This window comes from Porites lutea, chromosome 2 (assembly GCF_958299795.1).
Source record: "Porites lutea chromosome 2, jaPorLute2.1, whole genome shotgun sequence".
In the NCBI taxonomy this organism is placed as follows: domain Eukaryota; kingdom Metazoa; phylum Cnidaria; class Anthozoa; order Scleractinia; family Poritidae; genus Porites; species Porites lutea.
Window position 1 is genome coordinate 1,844,332 of NC_133202.1, and position 20,479 is coordinate 1,864,810.

General features: G+C 38.7%; 1 protein-coding gene and 1 long non-coding RNA gene across 2 annotated transcripts; both read right to left on the reverse strand.

Moving 5' to 3' along the window:
- Positions 1-2,386: 2,386 nt before the first annotated feature.
- On the reverse strand, positions 2,387-6,188 carry LOC140927350 (uncharacterized). The gene is made up of 3 exons (XR_012164559.1): positions 5,490-6,188; positions 4,318-4,416; positions 2,387-3,718 (listed from the first exon to the last, which is right to left on the reverse strand). It is a non-coding gene; the product is annotated as an uncharacterized lncRNA (long non-coding RNA).
- A 2,843-nt stretch (positions 6,189-9,031) lies between these two features.
- LOC140929176 (uncharacterized) lies at positions 9,032-19,706 on the reverse strand. Its single transcript, XM_073379043.1, has 9 exons — positions 19,331-19,706; positions 16,444-16,470; positions 15,015-15,266; positions 13,802-14,098; positions 12,109-12,402; positions 11,069-11,098; positions 10,857-10,973; positions 10,316-10,565; positions 9,032-9,392 (listed from the first exon to the last, which is right to left on the reverse strand). The coding sequence occupies exons 1-9, from the start codon at positions 19,704-19,706 to the stop codon at positions 9,032-9,034; spliced, it is 2,004 nt and encodes a 667-aa protein (XP_073235144.1).
- Between the last annotated feature and the right edge of the window lie 773 nt (positions 19,707-20,479).

Genomic DNA, 20,479 nt, shown 5'->3' on the forward strand with positions numbered 1-20,479 from the left:
CAGTACATTCCTTGGTTCTGTCTCTCCTTTTTATATTTGTTATACGTTAAGGCGTAATTGGAACTGATCTGAGTAATATTTTACATTATACAATGATTAACCTATGTAAATTTAGTCATGTAAATCCCGGCATTAATCTCCCTTGACCTCTGAATTTGGCATAAAGCGCCAGGCAAAACTAAACAAAAGGTTAAAGCCCCCTTAAATGACTTGTCTCCAGCTGTTTCCTTCCTTCCTTTTTTTCTTTAGTTTTGGATTTGTAACATTTGGTCCTTTGGTCTACCTTTTTACTACTTACTTTTATACAAAATAAAGTATAAAGGGTCGTTTAAAGCTGCACTCTGACAGAGCTGCTAATTGGCAGTTGTTTTAACCTTACATCAGCTGCTTTCGAAAAATCGAGCGCAGGATTTTTTAAAATCGATAATAGTACTGGGACCCAGAATTTTTTCTGAGTTATTCTCTGCACAGTATTTATTATTTATTACAACTATTAAGATTCGGTTTATTGGTTACCAGCCTCGGGTCTTGTCAGGATGGTAGCAGATGCTTGATTCTTTCAAAGACGGTAAGTCTGTGCAGTCGATGATTTCAGAACTGAAGTTTTTTGGAAGAAACATTTTTAATTGTATCAATCCTCGATTACAATATTTTGATTTAAATTCCTCGCATGCTTCTCTACAAACTCCTTGAACCGTAGAATCAGTGTAACAGCGTTGAAAATAATGATGACAGAATATTTTGTCGATCTGATTGAGGCAACTTTGCCTTGGCCCAAACATTTTCCAGAGAATGCTTTGCTTTGCTGTATTAATAAACGTTTCCAACTCCCCCATTTTCTGTTCTTTACGCTGAAGTTGGATCATGGTTCCGTTAACCGGCTGATGATCAATTAATTATACGTTTGCAGTAACCACCGTTTTTGAATATGGATTCATTGATGCCATATGGAATGCATTTTGATATGTTAAGGAAAAAGCTGAAAAACTGAAGGAAAAAAAAAGAAAAAAAGAAGAAAGTTGAAACAAGTGGTCTTCTAGCTTCCCACGCAGGCGTTTTTAGGGAACTCGTACTTCGTTTTTTCCTACGAACTCCTGCTTAACCCAGAACAACATTCCTTTCCCAAGCTTAGCCAATCGCATTGTACCTTCCGAAGTCTGGAAAGTTGACCTGGACCGCAGGGTAACCGATCTGCATGAAAAACTGGGAAAGTTTTATTACCTCTAATAAATGATAAACTCGGAGCGGCAAAAGTAAGATTTAGCGTCAGGTTTTAGAATACTCCGTGCTCTGCATAACCTTAGCAAAGGAAAGGAAAGAAGAAAAAAGGTATCTTCAAGAAGTAACTTCAAGGTCACGGTTTTACACTACCACGATCTTCTGAGTCAAGTTTAGCCTGTCGACACTTTATTTCAAAACTGTTGATTGGTAAGTTACCTCGCGAATAAAATAATAAAATATTGGGAAAGGAATGTTGTTCTCCGTTGGGTGGGCGTTTGTGGGGAGGGAAGAAATACGAGCTTCCCTGAAAAAGCCTTCTTGGTCTTTAGTCATAGGGACAATGTTCTTCTGTGTGTCCCGATTTGTTTGCGTAGCTGGGGAAAAGCAACTCAAATTATCGTAAGGTTTAAAAAATCTCGGGTAAAATTACAGTGTTTGATTGGTGAAGTTAGGTTTATTTGGTTCGAATATCGGGAATTTCGAAAAACTGAGGGTTGAGAAATCGGCATTCCACTCTTGTCTACTGTTCAGTACTTTTGAAAATTAAATGGAATTTATTGTGGGAGGTAGAAGAAGAAACTCCTATTAACCAGTTTTCTTGGTATTACTAGAACTTCCCTCAAAGGTGACATAAAAGCTTTCTGCTTATGATACTAAGACTGATGTGGCCTATTATAACTTCATGCATTAGGCAAGAGTTGCATCACTAACAAGTTTATAGCTCGCCTCGGACTCGTCAGTGTATGGAAGTGCCATGAAGAGGTGCTCCAGAAACTACACTGTAAAATGAAAAGAGCCAATTTGGCCCCAAAAATGGGGCCGAAACGGGTGAGTCCAGAATGGTACTGTTTTTGGGGCCAATTCAGCCCCACTGAGATGGGGCTGTTTTAGTACCAACATTTGGGGCTAAATTGACCCTTGCATCGGGGCCAAATTAGACCATGTAAAGGGTCAATATGGAAAACACTAGGGCCATTTTGGATTTTCCAGTAGCCAAAACAGCCCCCTCAAATTTTGGCCCTCTTTAAAACTACCCCTCCAAAAGTAGCCGATTCAGCCCCATATCGGGCCATTATGGTTTTTCTAATTTGGGTGGGGGCCTACAGATTTTTCCCTTAATTAGGGTATTGATAAATAATGAAACCAAACTAAGGCTTATTTCAAACATTTATTCAGTTCTGAATAAGTTACTGTGATATGTGTACATCATAACAATGCGTATTCCAACCTATTTATGTAATATTATCTTCGGTTAATCTCAACTTTTCTAGATTGAACATTTAGAATTATTGGAGGAATTAAATTGGCCAAGAGAGACACTTGTCTTCGGTGCGATCAAAGTAACTACTTCTTAAAACGGTTTTCACAAAAGACAAAGTCAAAATCATAATCAGCATCATAGGAACACTTAAAACCTATAGTGAAAATCAAAAATTGGAGTTGTAAAGGGTTTCATTAATTAAAGCTCACCAGAATTGGAGTCAATTAAGGTTTCTTTTATAACTCCCCTTTTGACAAAAAAAAAACAAAAGATTGTCAGAGTTGGTCAAGTTCTCCTGCTAACAGTTCTGACAATGTACATTAGATTGAAGCAAAAGAGTTGTAAGAGCAATAATGAACTAAGATGCTTTAGCTATATCAATTCTCAAGCTTCTGATTATGACTCCGACTCTGTCTACCTTGTTAGTGCGAGCCTTTAATGACTTGACCTAATCCTTTTGAAGGGTGGTTTTCACTCGGGACAAAGTCAGGGTCATAGTCAGAGCACTCATTACCTAGTGAAAATCAAAAATCAGAGTTGCAAGGGAAGTCATAACTAAAAGCTTGATGGAATTGGAGTCATCACAACTTTCTACTCTTCAGATTCTGCTTATGATGTAGAAAACCAGATTAAGCAGGGGTGTAATCGTTGAAGGATAAACCACTTACCAGTCAAAATTCTTGTTCCCATGCTTTATAGTTTTCACTAGATCAAAAGTGAAGGAGTCATAATTGGAGTAATTATACCCTGTTAGTGTTATATCTAGATCAACACTCTATGCTTTTGATTTGTACAGTTCCGACTCTGTATCTTACTAGTAAACCAGCCCAGCCCTTAATGACTTGGCAAATGTTTTAAACTATATTTTACTCCACAGATATTATGTTTAAAAAATCTTGCCAAATCTTGGTCTATAAGAGTGAAAGAAAACTTCCATGAAAATTGGCTACACCTTGCGAGGTTGTCCTGAGTTAACATTCAGCAAGAACTGAGGTATTTGCCAAGTCATTAAAAAAGGGAGGAAACATTGATAAGTGTCTACCCCAGTCCATTTTCAATCAATGCCTGATCTAGAAAAGTCAAGATGGCTTTGCATTAGGTGTATGATACATTAAATACATAAAAACACCCAAGCAATATTATCACTGCATCAATCTTCTTCTGAGGAAACTGGCAAATAATGCCTCCCTTTGTCACAACAAAATCCTGAATTTTCCTGTCAACATCTGCATCCCTCTGCAATAAAAACAAATGTTGTAATTTTAGAAATGATAAAAACAATAATCAAAACACAACAAACAGTGCGTACACATAAAAAGTCAGTATGGTCATAACAATACTATTGTCAAAAAAATGTTGGTTTAATTACTTTGTTCCAGTTTTCAGATATGCATGTATGGTATACTGTATAAATTATAGTTTGTTGAAATTATGCTTCCTTTATGTTATGGGAAAAAGAATGACAGCATAATTATGTCTAACATATTCACACATCATTGAGGAGGTAATTACAGTGTGCATGTCCTGATACAAGAAGATTCTTTTAGTACATGTATTTCTCACCAATCAAGAAATTTTGCAGCTGTAAATCAAAATTCATTAAGTATTATGTAGCCATTATTATTCTGTGAGATTTGGTGTAGTCTGGTGACGGGAATGGCTCCCAAGAGATACCTTCATAACAAAAGCTAAATTGCATCTCAATTTTGTCTGACTTCCACTTGTATCTGGGCTTCCCAAGCATTTAGGGTTCAATGTACAGTTGAGTTTGTAGCACTCTTGTGGTATTTTGTATCACAATATCAGGAAAAACATTGTATTCCCAAAACACCTACCTCTACAATAGTGATAAATTCCTCCCGAAGTCCTCTTAGCACTCCAATCAATGACGCAGAACCTTGTTCACTACCAAAAGGATGCCCGCCTTTCTATTTCTGCCATAGGAGAAATGTTATTAAATTAAAACTGGTTGACTTGGAGCACCAAGTTTATTTACACACAGTTCTGAGTAACTGTGGGAGCAAATCGACTGACAGACCCTGTTACCTCAATCACACCTGCAGAATTCTGCAACCTAAAATCCTATTTCCTAATTTTATGCATAACTTTATTATTATAATTCACATTATTCTTTCAACCCTTTAAGCCTTAAGAGTGATCAGCATCAAATAGCCCTTATGCATGTTTACGTCAGACGAGCAAATTTCACAACCAAGCCTCGTTTGAAAGCAAAATTCTTCGCATTTGCACTCTTTATGCGTGAGTATTCTTTTCAACTGTACTGCCCTGAGAATTCATTTATGCAAAACTTCGCAACTTTATATTTTGAAAACGAGACTTGGTGGTGAAATTTACTCGTCTGACGTAAACATGCATAAGGGCTATTTCTCCTTGTAATATCAATGCTTTGTAAAACAGAGTGTTCATGAGAATTATGGACATGATCACACAATTTGCTTGATATTTTATCAACTTCTTCCCACTACTTCTGTAGGAAATGAATAGGGGCAACAAATGAGCATTCAAATTTTAATCTTAGGGTTAAAAGGGTTTTAAATTTCTCTATTTTTAATGCATTTATTTTGCACTTATTTATCAGACAAGAGAAATAATGCATTGGTAGGGTAAACCTTACTTAAAACAAAACAAGTACCGAAATCTACATTGTAAATGTATAACCAGTCCACACCATCCTTACCATCTTCTTTAGTTGAAATGGCTTTAAGGTTTCTTCATTAGATATGTTTATCATTCTCCCTGTTTTAAATAGGGGACAGTGAGGGGATGGAAGAAGTGCTTTTTAACTCCTCCACTGGCTTAACTACAGAATACAGGGTCACTTATTTCCTTATCATTAGATAATAAAATTAAAGCATCTAATGACCCGTTCTTCAAAACGTTCCAACAAGGTGGACTTGAGTGACCCTGAATTCTGTTTCATCAAACGTGGTTAAAATAGCTCAGTCTTTTGCATTTGGTAGAAAGAGAGCGAATCAGGGCGGCTTACCTGGTCTTACTATCGGCTTTTTCCAGCAAAGTCTTGATTCTTGGAGAGCGTTTGTTATTATTATAATTTTGTGCAGTTCATCTTGAAAACCGTTGCGCCTCACGAGGCTTCTGTCTCCGATTCTTCACGACGAACTTCAAGAGCGAAGTGATGGATCAACGACGGCTCATTGTTCGAAAATAATTAGTAACAACACCTTGAATGTCCTTTGATGCTGTCGAGAAGTATAATGCAAGACTCCTGATCCCCAAAGTAACTGGCATGTTCGCAACCGTTGCAGTACTTTCAAATGGACGCCAAAAGGACGACACCAAAGAGCATGTGCACAGGGACAGCCCGCTGACCAGTTGTGTATTGTTTCCAAAATATGTTTTCGATTGTTTACATGTCGTGTCATTTTTAGCCTGCGTGGCAGGCGTTCGAAATTTTAAAAACCTTTTACTTATGAATCAGAAAATATATGTACATGATGGCTGGGTCTTTGTTTGCTATCAATACCGAGGGATATTGTACTGTAACGCCCTCCCAGCGTTTAGTTTGCGTGACGCATCATGTAATGTTATCGATATTGAAATCACGTGCAGAACATTCGGGAGCGTGATTGTAGCTTTGTTTCCGATTTGCACCTTCGCTCGAGGCGAAGGTTCGCTCGAAACCATGATTTACCTTACAGTCTCTGACTGTCGTCACGGTTTTAGGTCTACGTTAAAGTTATCTTAGTTTCTTACTCGACTAAACGGACCGTACTTTGGATTGTGTCAGACGTGACTATGGTTACTTCAACCGAAGACCGCGGTCTCCTTGCGCCCCTTTTGACGGCAAAAGGCGGTCGCTCTGAGTAGACCTTGTTGGGGCCAAATCGGAATTTTAATTTGGCTATCGGAAGGGCCAAATTGAGAGGAAGTGCCAAAGTAGCTTTTAGTGTAGCCGATTCAGAAATTTGATGGGCCGAATTGGTACCATCTAGAACTGTTCTGACTCTTTCTGTCCAAAACGGCCCAGCATGTTCCAAATCGGCCCTCGAGAAATTGGGGCCGATTTGGCCTTTGGGGTCGATTTGGCTCTTTTCATTTTACAGTGTATTAAAGAAGCGAAAGTAAACCCTTTTCCAGACTCATAGTAAAAAATAAAACGTGAAACACAAACAAGCAAATACTTCTACGAACAGGTGTCCGGCTTTTCAGGTTCGCTATGAATTTTGGCACCTCAGACTCAGTGTGTTCTGCCACTAACAGGCAACATAACGATTGCATAAGAGTGAGACCAAAACTTTAAACTGGTAATTGTATTTCGTTTTTGAAGATTCTTACTTGTTTTCACTGTTATTGCTTGAGGCATCTTTGATACCAGCCTCTAAAAACGTTAGATAATAGACGTCAGTCGCCCGATTTGTCATTAGTAAGTGTTAATGAACAATCACATATATGTATACCTAATCGGCGATACATGTACAAGGTACATTATTACTAAAAAGTTCATTCCTGATGAGATAACAAAAAACGAACTCACGACAAGAACCAAAGTCGAGGAGATAGAAATCATGGCACAAGGAGTTAATACTCCGGGTAATTTTTTTGACGTTTAAAACAGTTGCGCTTCAGCAAGCGTTCCCAGAGCTTTGAGTAATTTTCCAGTCTAATATATGCAGTTCCTTTCAACTGCGATCGAGATCTTCGAACTCGTTGCCAGAAGGAGATAAAGTCAGTCCTGTTAGCTGGCACTAAAATTTATTGGCAATTAGTACAGATGAAGCCGGAAGGGAGGTGGAAGAATATCGCTTCAGCAGAAAAAAACTGAAACACGTTCGACTGCACTGATAAGCAATACTAACAGTGCTGAATTTCTAATAAACTAATAAACATCATGTTAGCTGAAATCAGCCCATTTGATGTCGCGTGAACAAATGAAATACTGTTACAGAGTCAGTAGTTTTCCAAGCAGCAGGCAACTAGCTTGTTTCATTGCATTCTGACACAGCTTTTGACTGTTCCCATGGTGGCGAAAGAACATTCGTGAGTCACTAGTTCTCTTTTTCTTTATTTTCTGAAAACATTACCCACCTAGCGTAGAATCATGGCACAGCTACCCGCGGCCAAGTTAAAATTGTCTTACAATCTTGAAAACACATGTTATATGTATGTATGTAAAAATGTGTCTTCAAAATCTTAGTCCTTTTTGTTCTTTTTGTCAAAGTTTTTGTTTTAAATTTGCAATAAATATCTATATTGTTATCGAAGCTCAGTAATGAAGCGTTTTGAAGAAGATTGGGAATTTGCTTAGCTGTGGCTTCCTGGCTGCCAGAAAGCGGTTACTCTTGGCTTCGTCTCTTGTTTCGGATTATTGATGAAACCGAACTGAAGAGAAAAATAATTTGGAACTAACGAAAGTGTCCGCGCTTGATAAACGAATACAAAACTGATTGATTGATTGTGAGAAACCAAAACAGCGCTCACAGTTATGGCGAGATATTGGAATTTAAGATTCAAAAATTAAGACGGAACTTAAACTCCCCCAGGGGCGGACTCCCTTGAGAAAGGGTCGACGCCTACCGTTATTACTCGAACAAGCGCAGCACTTTCACAGCAACAGGACGGTGCATGTGTATTTGATTGATTGCTTGCTGTTTTTAATATAATGCTATATCAAGCCTTGAAAATATTTTTTGTTACGTTTCTTTCGCGGTTCTTATCTTTTATGATCGTTCACCGGTGTTAAAGGGAAAAGAAAAGCAAAATACGTGGTGCCGAATAACCGCCTCATCAAAGCGAATACGGTGGTTGTGCTGGGAAAGGTTCTTGGTATACTGCACATAACCAAATGATATCCAACTACCTCACAACACAATACCCAACCAGCGATGATTTACTAACGATTTTAAAACTTGAAAAAGTAGAATCAAACATGAACCATTTTCTCAAAATTTCTAAGAATGGTGAGCATAGACGAAGGCTCTCTTAATTTCTCTATTCGTTTGGGAACTCGATTAAATCAACTCGTGCGAATTTTTTTACTACTGAACTCACTAAAGCAGAGTCCAAGAAACGTTTATTTGTTTTTAATTTATGGCTAATAAATTACATTCTTGTTATAAGCAAGATCTTAGCAACGTTCTGAAGCTTAGATTTATCTTTAATGCTACGAAAATAATCGATATGTTTTTTTTTATATAATTACAGACAAGGATTTTGTGCTTCGGTACAAATACGTAAACAGAAACTTCTACGGAACTTGTGGAAAGACGTGGAATTCCAGTACATTTTAAATGTGCCACAATACTCTAAATGACTACTGCTTGTAAATGATAGCAACTAAGCCGGGTTAGAATTTATAAAGGCATTTTAATCAAGTTAAAACTTACTTAATAGAACATTGTTGTCAAATAATAAAGCATTCCTTGAAAAAGGACAAAGATGCAACAAATTTCATCACTGCTTGAGTGAAAAAAATAATAATAAACTTACAAGAGCGTTTGAGTTATATACTATAACGATTAAATATCGGCCGTCCGTTTGGTCAGTAATTTTCAAAAGTTGATTTATTATTCATACTGTGAATTCATCTTCTAAGTGAATCCCCACTTCTCTGAATGCAATGAACTCCCTCACTTCACCCAGGTCAACAGAGAAACGACGGCGACGAAAACTCGTTGCCTGTTCTGCAACTCCCACTTCGGTCAACCACTTGCTGTTAACATCACTTTCAGACTGAGCCCGCATAAATTCTCGAAGCTCACTCCAATCAGTGGAGCGGTGGTTGTGTTCTCTGAAAGTCTCTGTAGTCGTTATTCCTTGTGGGACGTCGAGACTGCGTATATAGTTCTGGTGGTGCAGAGCATTGTAGCTAGATAGCCCTCTGTCCAGCTTATCGTATTTGGGTTGCCCATTTCTCCGTACGGTTCGTTTTCTGTCACAATAAACAAACCTTCATGACATTAATTACAACTGATTGATAAGTGATTTCAGATTATTTCTACCAGACAGGGAGTAGCTATAGGTTTGACAGAGGCTTTGGCCTTTCTTTTATAACTAAGGAAACGAAAAATGGTTCCCGTTTTGCAAAATTCTTAAATTTTTTGGTCCAAACATAAATGCCAAGCTTCGTTCCACTTTCGACAGTGGTCCCTTTAGGACCCATCTCGACCAATAATGTTCTTGTCAAAAAGAAACAGACCATTTCATTTTCAGAATTTCTTGTTTTCAGTCTCGAGCTCTGTTCACACTATATCGGACAGCTTTTCTTGGCGCCACGAAAAGCTATCCGTTAGGGACCGACCATTAGAAAAGTTATGGGGGGGGGGGGGAGGGGAAGTTTCGAGCCTCAGGAATTGTTTTTCGTTATCAAATTCCTTGTATGAATTTTTTTAGGCCATAGCATGAATATTTTTTAGGGTTAACTGGCGTGCAGGAATTTTTTTTCATTTAATTTTTCCTTGCGCGAATTTTTTTTTTGGTACTTCGCCCCCCCCCCCCCCCCCCCCCATAAGTTTTCTAATGGTCCGGATCCGTCCCTTAGTAGTATAAACAACAACGGCCCGCGTCGGCACAAGTCGTTCACATCGAACATCGTACATGCGCGGTCGGCGCAGAGGGTTGGTGCGCTAAATTCTAGTCCTCATCCTTGAATATTTACTTTCGCCTCAGTATGTTCCAGTTATCACCCTTTTTTTTTTTACTTCCGCGACATTTCGAATAGGTGTTCAAATGTGTGGCACAAAACCTATCCGAGTCGCTCCACTTTCGATTTCGTGGTGCCGCGTATAGCTACCGGTTTACTGTGAACATCACATTTGAACATCACATCTTGCCACAAACATTTAATACACAAACCTTTTCAGCCTATTGTAGCGTGTGTTTTCATAGGTTTGTTCAAACTCAATAAGAATGTTCCTCAGGTACGGTGGAATGTTTAGGGAACCATCAGCAGCAATGTTGATGTAGCGATGGCGACGTGGTGTGATGATGGGAACATTTTCGTCATCGAGTGCTTCGTATCCGTGTCTATTAGCAATGATTCTATCAATCCAGTCCAGTGGTGATGTAGCGTATGGTACGACACCTCCAGCTAAATTCCTGTTAACTGTTGAAGGTAAAAGTGACACAGGCGACTCGAAAAAGATAATTTCGTGTAACAGAAATCTGATCCATTCAGTGACTGTCTGGTTTCTGAAGGCTAGAGGTTGACCTCAGTAAGGGACATGCGAGAGCTAAGCTACTAAAAATTGTAGTACCATGTGGCTACCAGCAAGAGACTCTCTTGCTTATAACATCCTGTTTTTATGTTAAATATGATGTGGAGATTTTCCACTGTATGTCTTAAGCTATAACTGACTAAAAGTATTTTATTTTACTTTTTGTAAGATCAACTTACTATTTCCATTGTTCAGGGCCATCAATTGCCTCTTTCTTGCAAAGTATATTGCGAGGAAAATGGTGCTGAAGACAACGATACCAGGTACAACACTTGCTGCAACTATGGCTCCTTTTCCTATCAAATAGAAAGACAAATGAAAACAAACATTAACGTGCTTGCAAGGATAAGTTTGACCTGACCAAAGATTGAAAATATAAATGTAGCAGTACCTAGATCGTTGCTCCGGTTTTGCTTCGGTTCTGAAAAAAAAAGCATCAGATAAAAAAATAACTAAGGCAATATTCCCCGGCTGTTGGATTGTTACAAGTCTGATTAAGTTGATATCATCCTCGGAGACCCAGGGGCAGATAGTTGGGGCGAGGGAAAGTCTAAACGGGCAGGAAAACATGGCACGAAGAAAAGTAAAGAACGGCGAGAAGAGCCCCTGGGGACAATATCTTACCAGATCAGTTCCAAACGGTTGCCGCCGTTCTGGCCTGTGATTGGTGCCAGAAAACTTTTGTGTTTTTCTGCCCTATCAGAAGGCAGCACGGCGGCGACCGTTTGGAACTGGTCTGGTAAGACATTGTCCCCAGGGGCTCTTCTCGCCGTTCTTTACTTTTCTTCGTGCCATATTTTCCCGCCCGTTGAGACTTTCCCTCGCCCCAACTATCTGCCCCTGGGTCTCAGAGGATGAGTTGATATCAGATTAATCGTTGTATTATCAAAACATTTTTTGAAAAGCACTTTAGAGGAGTCGTCCCTCAGTTTTCAAAAATCATCAGTGTGAAAAAACTCAAAGTCTCAAAAATACCTTTTGAAGAGTAAACAAAATAGCTGCGGAAACTACTCGTGTTCGACATGATAAGGAGTTGAACACTTAACACTGAGATCCTTCATTTCATGGGACACTCATGCCCTTCATGGTATTATTAGCAAACCTGTGATGGAGAAATCGACCTAATTTTTTACAGAACTTTCAGTGGATTTAAATTAGGTTTCATGGTTTGCTCGGTTTTCAATTGTTACGAAAAAAAGAAAACACAACTACTTAGATTTCAATTTGGCTGTGATAATTAGGAACTGACATAACATGCCCGTCGACATTACGACAGTCATGTACTACCAGTCAATCATTGGCGATTTTTATTTATTCATTCATTAATATTTTTTCATTTATTTCTTTATTTTATTGTTTCTAGTTTATTTTTTAATTCTTTCTTTCCCCCCTTTTCTATTTACTTGTTTGTAACAATGATTTCCAGTGTACCTGAAGACGTTTTAGCGAAGAAGTTTGTACTGGTCGCACCGTTGCCTTTTGAGGTAAATGCAAGAATCTGGAAGCTGTAGTTCGTGTTGGGTTTCAGTCCACCGATCTTTAGACGATGTCCTGGTGCAGGTACGATGCTGTTAGCTCGCAATATGCTGTTAACGACACCGTAAATTAGTTTATACCCAAGAACCTTTCCATTCGCATATTTCGGGAGGACTGGTTTCCACTCAAGCTGCACCACATCCTTTCCAAGGCTTTTTGCTAATATTTCTTCAGGAGGGCGGTCTGGAACTAGATAGAAAGGTGAATTAAGATTACTTATAATAAGTGTGCCTACCTCGACAATGGACAAGTGACTTCCCTATCAACTCTTGCATGTTGACAAATCCACACTCCAGCCGTGGTTAAAGGGGAGGGGAAAAGTACAAACGTTTAGTAGATGGTCTGTTGTTATCTTCACAACGTGTGAAGCAAAAACGTCACCCTAAATAGTCGCTATATTGGCCTCCATCTTGGATTTTAAACTAACCAGGTTTTATGATTGAGCAGTAAACTGGTAATTGTTTAACTATCTCATTTATACGGTTTGTACCCAAAAAGTGAAGAAATCTCGTTGATGTTGTCTTGACTCGTGTCAATTGTGACCGGCCACTGAATAAAAAAAACTTCTGGCGGAGAAAGGGTTTGAAAAGTTTGTGAAAAAACCTTTGAGGGAATTTAGTCCATAAAAAATAAAGATAATAAAATCTCTAAGCAGTCTAGGAGAGACGTTTTGCGCCTGCTATTTTGAAATGCAATCTCAAAACCGACTTACCGACATGTTCCCTCTAACACGGAAGCGATCATTCCTATAATTACAGTCGCAACAGTAACTTTTGGAATGATGGAAGACAACATTTTAGAGTATCGTATTAATACCCTGCAGCTTTTTGCCACATTTGGGCTTCCAATTAATACAAAAACAAATTAAAACTGGCTTTTCTTGTTTTGATACAGCAACAACTGGTAAGTTATAGATGAGTCCCATTCCTATACACATACCAACCCAATCTCAAGAAAACCTTGGCATTTTCAGACTTCTTGATATTCAATTAGTTCAAATCGTGTACCGTGTCTTGCTCTCAACTGCTCTCGTGAATTTACCTTAGATGAGCAAATTCATTCGTCTTAAGCGAGAGACACCTGACTCATCTCGTTTGCCTTAGCATCGGACCAGCGTCAGTTCTTAGTCATTTGAAGAGACTCTTAGTCCTGACCCGAGGGTCGAAACCGCGAGCTCCTGCGCAGGCTCTACAGACCAGTGCTCTACTCAGACTAAGACCTGAGAAAACAGCCAACATTTCGCGACGCCACCACTGGTTTTCCGTGAAATGAAGTCTGAGAAACGAGCGCAGAAATGCTATACTGATGACCCGTCACTACCCAAATCTGGGTAGTGGTTCTGGTTGGCTAAAAATTTTCTTCAATAATGCAATCAGAAGTGCTACCCAGATCTGAGTAGTGACAGGTCATCAGTAAGGAATTTTTGCGCTCTTTTCTCAGACGTCATTTGGTGGGGAAACTGAGTGATGGCGTCGCCAAATGTCGGCTGTTTTCTCAGGCCACTGACTGAGCTATTTCTGTCCATTGGTTTCTTTGTATGGATTTTTTTTTTCCAGAAGCAAACAAACCAAGCGAATTCTCCACATACCATCTTCATCAGTTGAAATCAAAAGCTGTTTACTCCATGTACCATTTCCAAAATTGTTGTAGGCTCTCAGCCGACAGCTATAATTAGTATATTTTTCCATTCCTGTAAACTCGCAGTTATGATGTTCAGACTTGGTGTCGACAAAATGCTCGTCAGTGAAGTCGAGCTTTTCACAGGCCACATGGAATCCGATAAGTATTCCATGTATAGAATGTTTTGGAACATCTCCCCAAAAGACTTTAATTCTTGTTGAGCTCAGATTATGACCCCTGAAATCGGCCGGCGGGCTTGATGGAGCTAAATGAAAAAGGCAAAAAGGAAACAAACTGTGATAAATCGTAAGTGGGGATTACTTGCGAAGAAACGAGTTGTTGTAGTAGATAACAAGCAAGGTATAGACTTCACAGAGTCTGTGAACCCAAATGAATGTGTCTTTCAATTATTTGCTATAAACTACGTGGATTAATCAGGTAAATCGAGATGTGTGTTTGTTGTGTTCTGCGGCAGGGTGGACGAAATGCTTTACTAGCATGAACGTTGGTAAGAAAGCTATTATTTCTATGGTACTGGTTATGATCCTGAGCGTACTGACTTTTCATGAAAACGCCCATTGTTAACTGTAAACGTTGTGGAAACTGGTGCTTTATGGTGACTTGGTTCCTAAATTTTAAGCTGTCTAAATTGCTTTCCCTTTCAATTTTAAAAATTTGATCCTCATCAATGTTATGAGCAAAATATGACCTTCGTATCACATCTCTTCACTTAGAGAAAATTACACAACTGCTACAAGTCACTTCTTTTGAAATTTTGTCACCATACAAAAAAATACTACACCACATCGGATTATTGTATGGTAGCCATCTCTGTAGATCATACAGTGAAAATTTCCCTTAAAGTAGGACCTTTTCCGGAATAGGCTCAATCGAAATGCCCTTTTAGGGGCAAGACTGAAATTTCAAAACTGGGGGCTTTGAAGTGCTTCCAAAAGTATACAAGCGCCGTTTATTTGCCACTTAAGTCCGTTTTAAATGTTTTTATTTTTGTTTTAAAAGACAGCATTTAGGAAATACTCTCTGTCGTTATGTTCACATGTACAGCTGTAGACACCATTATGCGATCGCAGGTGACACTTGCTGACTTGTTCAGTACGTAACTCTTGCAGGGCAAGCTTAGTTAAAACAATAAAGTAACTGAGTCAGTATAAGCCACTTACTTTTATTGGAGCATTTAGGTACATCACAGTGGTCCCACTGCAAGCTCATATTAGTGGTGTAACACCAAGTCCCTTTCGAACCAAACCCTCCTGGATTGCGGCAATAATTGCTGCTGTTTCTGACCTCCTCGTAAATGGATCCATTAATCTCATGTTTGTGGGGCCACTGTGAATCCCACGCCTGACAAGTGTAGCCCTTTTTGGTGGTGCTTACGTTGCCCCGATAGCCACGTCCGTTTCCATAGAAGCAATCTGCAACAAGAAAAAACATGAAGTTATGGGTTAGCTAGAGCAGATAATAGCTGATAGAACTCAGAAGACTTGGATTAGAACCATAAGAAGACGGGACAAATTAGACTGAATAATGGCAAAAAGAATTGCGAGGACCGTAACGTATAGAGCTCACAGACTGACAAACTCGTCGATTTAGGAGAACCCCAACAACTGTTGCGGACATGGTTACAAATTTGCATGTACCACGTCGTGTGCTACTCAAGGAGTATCTTCACTGGGGGGTCTTGACTATTTGACTGATTAAAGCACGAGAAAAATGAAAAATATTTTGAAAAAATCAAAAATCCACTTTGCATGTTCATGATGAGAGGTTGACAAGAACGGCCGAATAAGAGCAGCTTTTCAGCCTGTAGCTGAGCTTGTCACTGTCAACTCAAGGAAGCTCCGGCCCGTAATGAGCTGGCTGCATGAGGAAGGGATCAGGAGTTGACAAAAAGAAATACTCTTAAAGGGGCTATTTCACGATGATGTTGCTTTGTTAAGTCAATTTTGTGCTAAATTCATTACGCATTACCTTAGTTTACCCATAGGAAAAATGCTCCTGTAGAATTTTGGAGAAGATATCAAAAAAAATTTACTAGGAAGCACTAATCATAATATCTTTTGGCGATTTTTGCAGGCATGGCGGCAGCAAAACTTGAAAAAGTTGAGCCAACTTTTTCACGTTTCAATCCATGTCCGTCCTTGCCATCTGCTGCAACAAAAGACAGGAAAAGAAAACAGGAAACACTTTCAGTGCCTAAATATAGCCTTAAATCAACAAACGTGAATCATTATTTTTGGAATTCAGTTGATGCGAAGTCTAAGACGTCAGTTTTAGTTTTTTAAAAACAGAGAAAGTAGCGTGACAGCACTTTTACACATCAGTAGAATCTATGAAGGTACGCTTCACTTGGAGTTTACTGTAGTTGTTCATTGTCAGTAAAGAGGCGCAATGACCAGTCTGTGTTACTCGCGTCTAAAACTCCACTTCCCTTCCCTTTCAAACGCCTGTCACGCAGGCTAGAGGTGGAGAGATGAAAAGAGCCTGATTTATGCATACTGTCTTACATTATTTATTTCTTATCGAATGCCTGAATAATCATTGAAAAGGTCTTTTTATCAACAGGTTTACGGGACAGTTGGTTAATCTTACCTTCACTCTGGAGGACGTTGAGTTCGTCTAAGAGGACAAATGCAAGAAATGAAGGATTAATAGGGATTATGTAATTTATTACATCCACTTTGAAATCACTGGCTATCCGTGCAATCTGATTGGCTCTCAGCAGTGTGATTTATTCCTAAATCGCACCATTTTTTGCTCTAAATCGCATCTGTTCCAAATCGCGTCATTCATGTTCTAAATCGCATCATTTCTGTTTTAAATCGCACCATTTTTGTTCTATATCGCATCATTTCTGTCTCGAATACAAAATGAGATGTAAAAGCCTTTTTATTTCGGCTTTTTAACAAACCGGCTACTCGATCAATAAAATATTAGTACTAACTAAATTCTGCGATTTCAAAATGGATGTAACAAAGTGGTAATTGAACTGAGTGGAGTGCAATTTTAGTCTGAAATCATACTTGTGATTTCAAATCGAACTCGCGCTGCGCGCTCGTTCGATTTTGAAATCACTCGTATGATTTCAGACCAAATTGCACTCCACTCAGTTCAATTACCATTATATATAGATTTAGCCACGGCTAAAAGCGAAGCTCCCATTGAAAAGTTAAGTGATTTTGGAGTGAAACAAATCTTGTATCGAGTTGATATAGCCTTATATTTAAACCCAAAAAGGTGTACGGTCAAATTTAAGAGCAATAATGGCTCTTGATCACAGTAGATAAGAACAAATCAGGCCGAATTTTTTGCGATGGACAAATTTACAAATTCTTGCCAATAAATCTGGGTGCGTGCAAACCAACCTTTTATTATTATTTTTTTTAATACGCCACATCTGAGGAGAAAGAGTACTATGAGGCGCTGTTTTTATCATTCAGACCTCGTACAAAACGCAGTTTTTCACAATTTTTCAAGACAAATTGCATTCATTCAATATTCAGGACCATCGAAGCACGCGTGTATTTTTAATCAGCGAAACTGTTCAAAAAATTTCCAAAATCACCTATACGGCTAGCCGGTTCTAACTTTTGACAAGCGCCAAATTTGCGAAGAAATTTTAAGAGTTACGCTTCAAAGTGATAAAGAATTTATTGAGTCTATTTTTTATTCATGGTTTTATAACGATGTGTAACCTTAAAAAGCGTTTGATACGCTCGGCATTTTGATTACTCCTGCAAGCGATGTTTATGAACGACTGAAAACAAACGGCAAGGCGATGAAAATCACACTTTTGAGACTACCAATAATCAATAAAGAAATATAATTCGGTAGAACAATTACAGAGACAACAATTTTCATTCACGAAAACAAATGAGTATTTAAGTGTCTCTAAGAATCCTCAAGTCTTTACTAGTAAGCTTAAAGATTAAGTTTATGTTTTAAGCCGCCGGTTTCCCGGGCCTGTTTGCTGTTTTCAAAGATGAACTCAGGACAAGAAAATCGCTCAAAGCTTTCTTTCCACAGCCAAAATTATAACTAAATATTCTTCGGAAAGTCTTTTCTTTCTATTTACGGTGAATGAATACCGACTAAAGGCTTTTTAAAGTTCTGTAAGCTTAAGCTTATATCAAACCTCATACTAGGTCAGATCAGTGTCTCAGTCAAATCTTAATACAAACGTGCATAAACTAGCTTCATAAACTGCGCCGCTGGACTTCATGAAATTAGATATAAATACAATAATTACTTAGGCTTACCATAATTCGAGATGCAGCTCCTGAAAGCTATCAAGTAAGGCAAGGATCGCTTGAGCCTTTATAATTCTCGCAAGCATCCAGCAAGGTGAAAAACAAAAACAATGCCATCCGAAATCGGATTATCGGCTTTGGCAAGCGACGCATTTCTCAACCAAAAACCCAATAAACAAACCAGCCATGAATAATAGAACACTCTTGATAGCAGCTGTATTTCATTTTGTACATCCAGTGGAAAAAGACAGTAAAAAACATCACAAGTTGACTCAAAACTCTGTCAGCTTCAGCTGTCAAAGTAAACAACTTTCAAGATGCTGCATAAATTTTACGCATGAACTCACCTGTCAAATTTTAACCAATCAGAGCATAAAAACTGGATGTGGAGCGTGACCAACACGTGACCATGGTAAGAAAAGGTCTTCCCCGCCTGTATTTTAAAAAAACTGGCTGAAATTTTGCGTCTGAGGTCAGTTTGAAATCAAAATCGTAATAGTGCGGGGCGATACTGACATAAACACAACATATTTGATATCTATTTTAAAAAAAAGTAAACGTGAGCCTACAATCATTTGAAAACGAATAAATAGTCAGCGGATAACTTCAAAAAATACTCCACCTTGATGGGTCGACACCTGAACCCACGATACAGTCAGGTGATACTGGTCAGCGGATACCCTGTTTTGACAGCCATCAATTGATGACAACATTGATGTGCAATCAGCTTCCTCCTGGGCTCCCAAAGTAGCTAGAAGGTGTGAGAGTAAACATTGGTATGCCTGTGGTGCGGACGGAAGGTCGCTCGGTCGGTCACGTGATTACCAAATTTTCTGGGATGGGTAGATTACCTTAGCTATGGGGCTCCGCCCACGCGCGCTCTTCGCGCGCGTGTGGAGCTCCGCTATAATTTCGTTTATAGGTGTCGTTTTCCTTATTCGATCAGCTCAAGAGACGTCCGTGAATGTCATACACCATGTAGCGTGACACCGACTCCTGAAAACGTCACTCTAGAAAAATCCAATTTCTTTCCTTTTCCTTTGGATGATAAAAGCAGAGTTCTCGCTGCATGCACAGGCACGAAATTGACATGTCAAAATCAAATAAAAGTGATCATGGTGTTTTGTTTCTACTTAAAAACGGTCTATAGCAGTGCAGTAACATAGGTTGTTACATAGGTTGTTAATGAGCTTGGATCGTTAATACAGCCCTTTCTTAGTATTACCTACCTCGGACCTTGTCTGGATAATAACAGTTGTTGGATTCATTCCGAAATGGTAATCTTGTGCAGTCGATGATGTCCCAATAGAATCCAAAAAAATCCTTGCGGGAATCGCGCCCCTTGTTGAAATCTGAGGCTTCCTTAAACTCACGATCACAGACTTGAAAAATTAATTCCTCGCATGCTTCTCTACAAAGCATCTGGGATCCCCAGGAATCGATGAAGCAGCGTTTAAAGTAGTGGTGACAGTATATATCGTCAATCTGTTCAAGGCATTTTCGGCGCGGTGGTGCAACAAAATATTTGTCGCGTAATTTATTCAAATTCATAAATAACCCTGGTGATTGCAAAACCTTGGTTTTAAATAACTGATAGACCCGCATTTTATGCTCGTTGATGAGAATCTTCGCTGGTATTACTTCTACTGGTTGCGTACCAATTACATGACCGCAGTAAGAACCTTTACTAAATAGGTGATCGATAGTACCATATCCAATGCAAACCGGTTCGTATAACCAAGCATCATTTGTTCTGGTTGTAGGCAAACGTATAGAGAAGAAAAACGTCAAAACTACTACCTTAACCCAGTCCAGACTGAACCCTTAGTCTTTTATAAGGTAAGGATAGCTAGTTAAAACTTTATGTAAGCACGATCAAGTATTCACCTAATATTGGCATCATGTCTTACGTTTTTGAAAAGACCAACCAATCCCGACTTTCTTGCTTAAAAGAACAAATATGTGCTTATTTTTTTTGACGTCGATGCTATTTATATTTAATACAAAATATCAGGCAGCATCATTACAAAGGTAAATCGCTATTAACACTGGGAGACAGGGAAAGCCTTTAAACGTTGTGGCGGTGAAGATGTTAAACGAGCTTCCTAAATATATAAGAAAACTGTACTTGCATTATAACTTTCGGATCTTTTCTTAAAACGTCACACATCTCTTTAAGACCCCTTATCTGTTATTATTAGTTGTTTATATATATATATATATATAGATATATATTTAAGATTTTAGTCTTTTAATCGTTGTAATGCGCATTAGAAAGTTATTTACTTGTTGATATGTGTGAGTATATTAATGATTAAATCAAAAGAGAAGAAAGGCTTACCTGTTTGAATATTTTTCGCTTTTGACCCAGGTGTTTC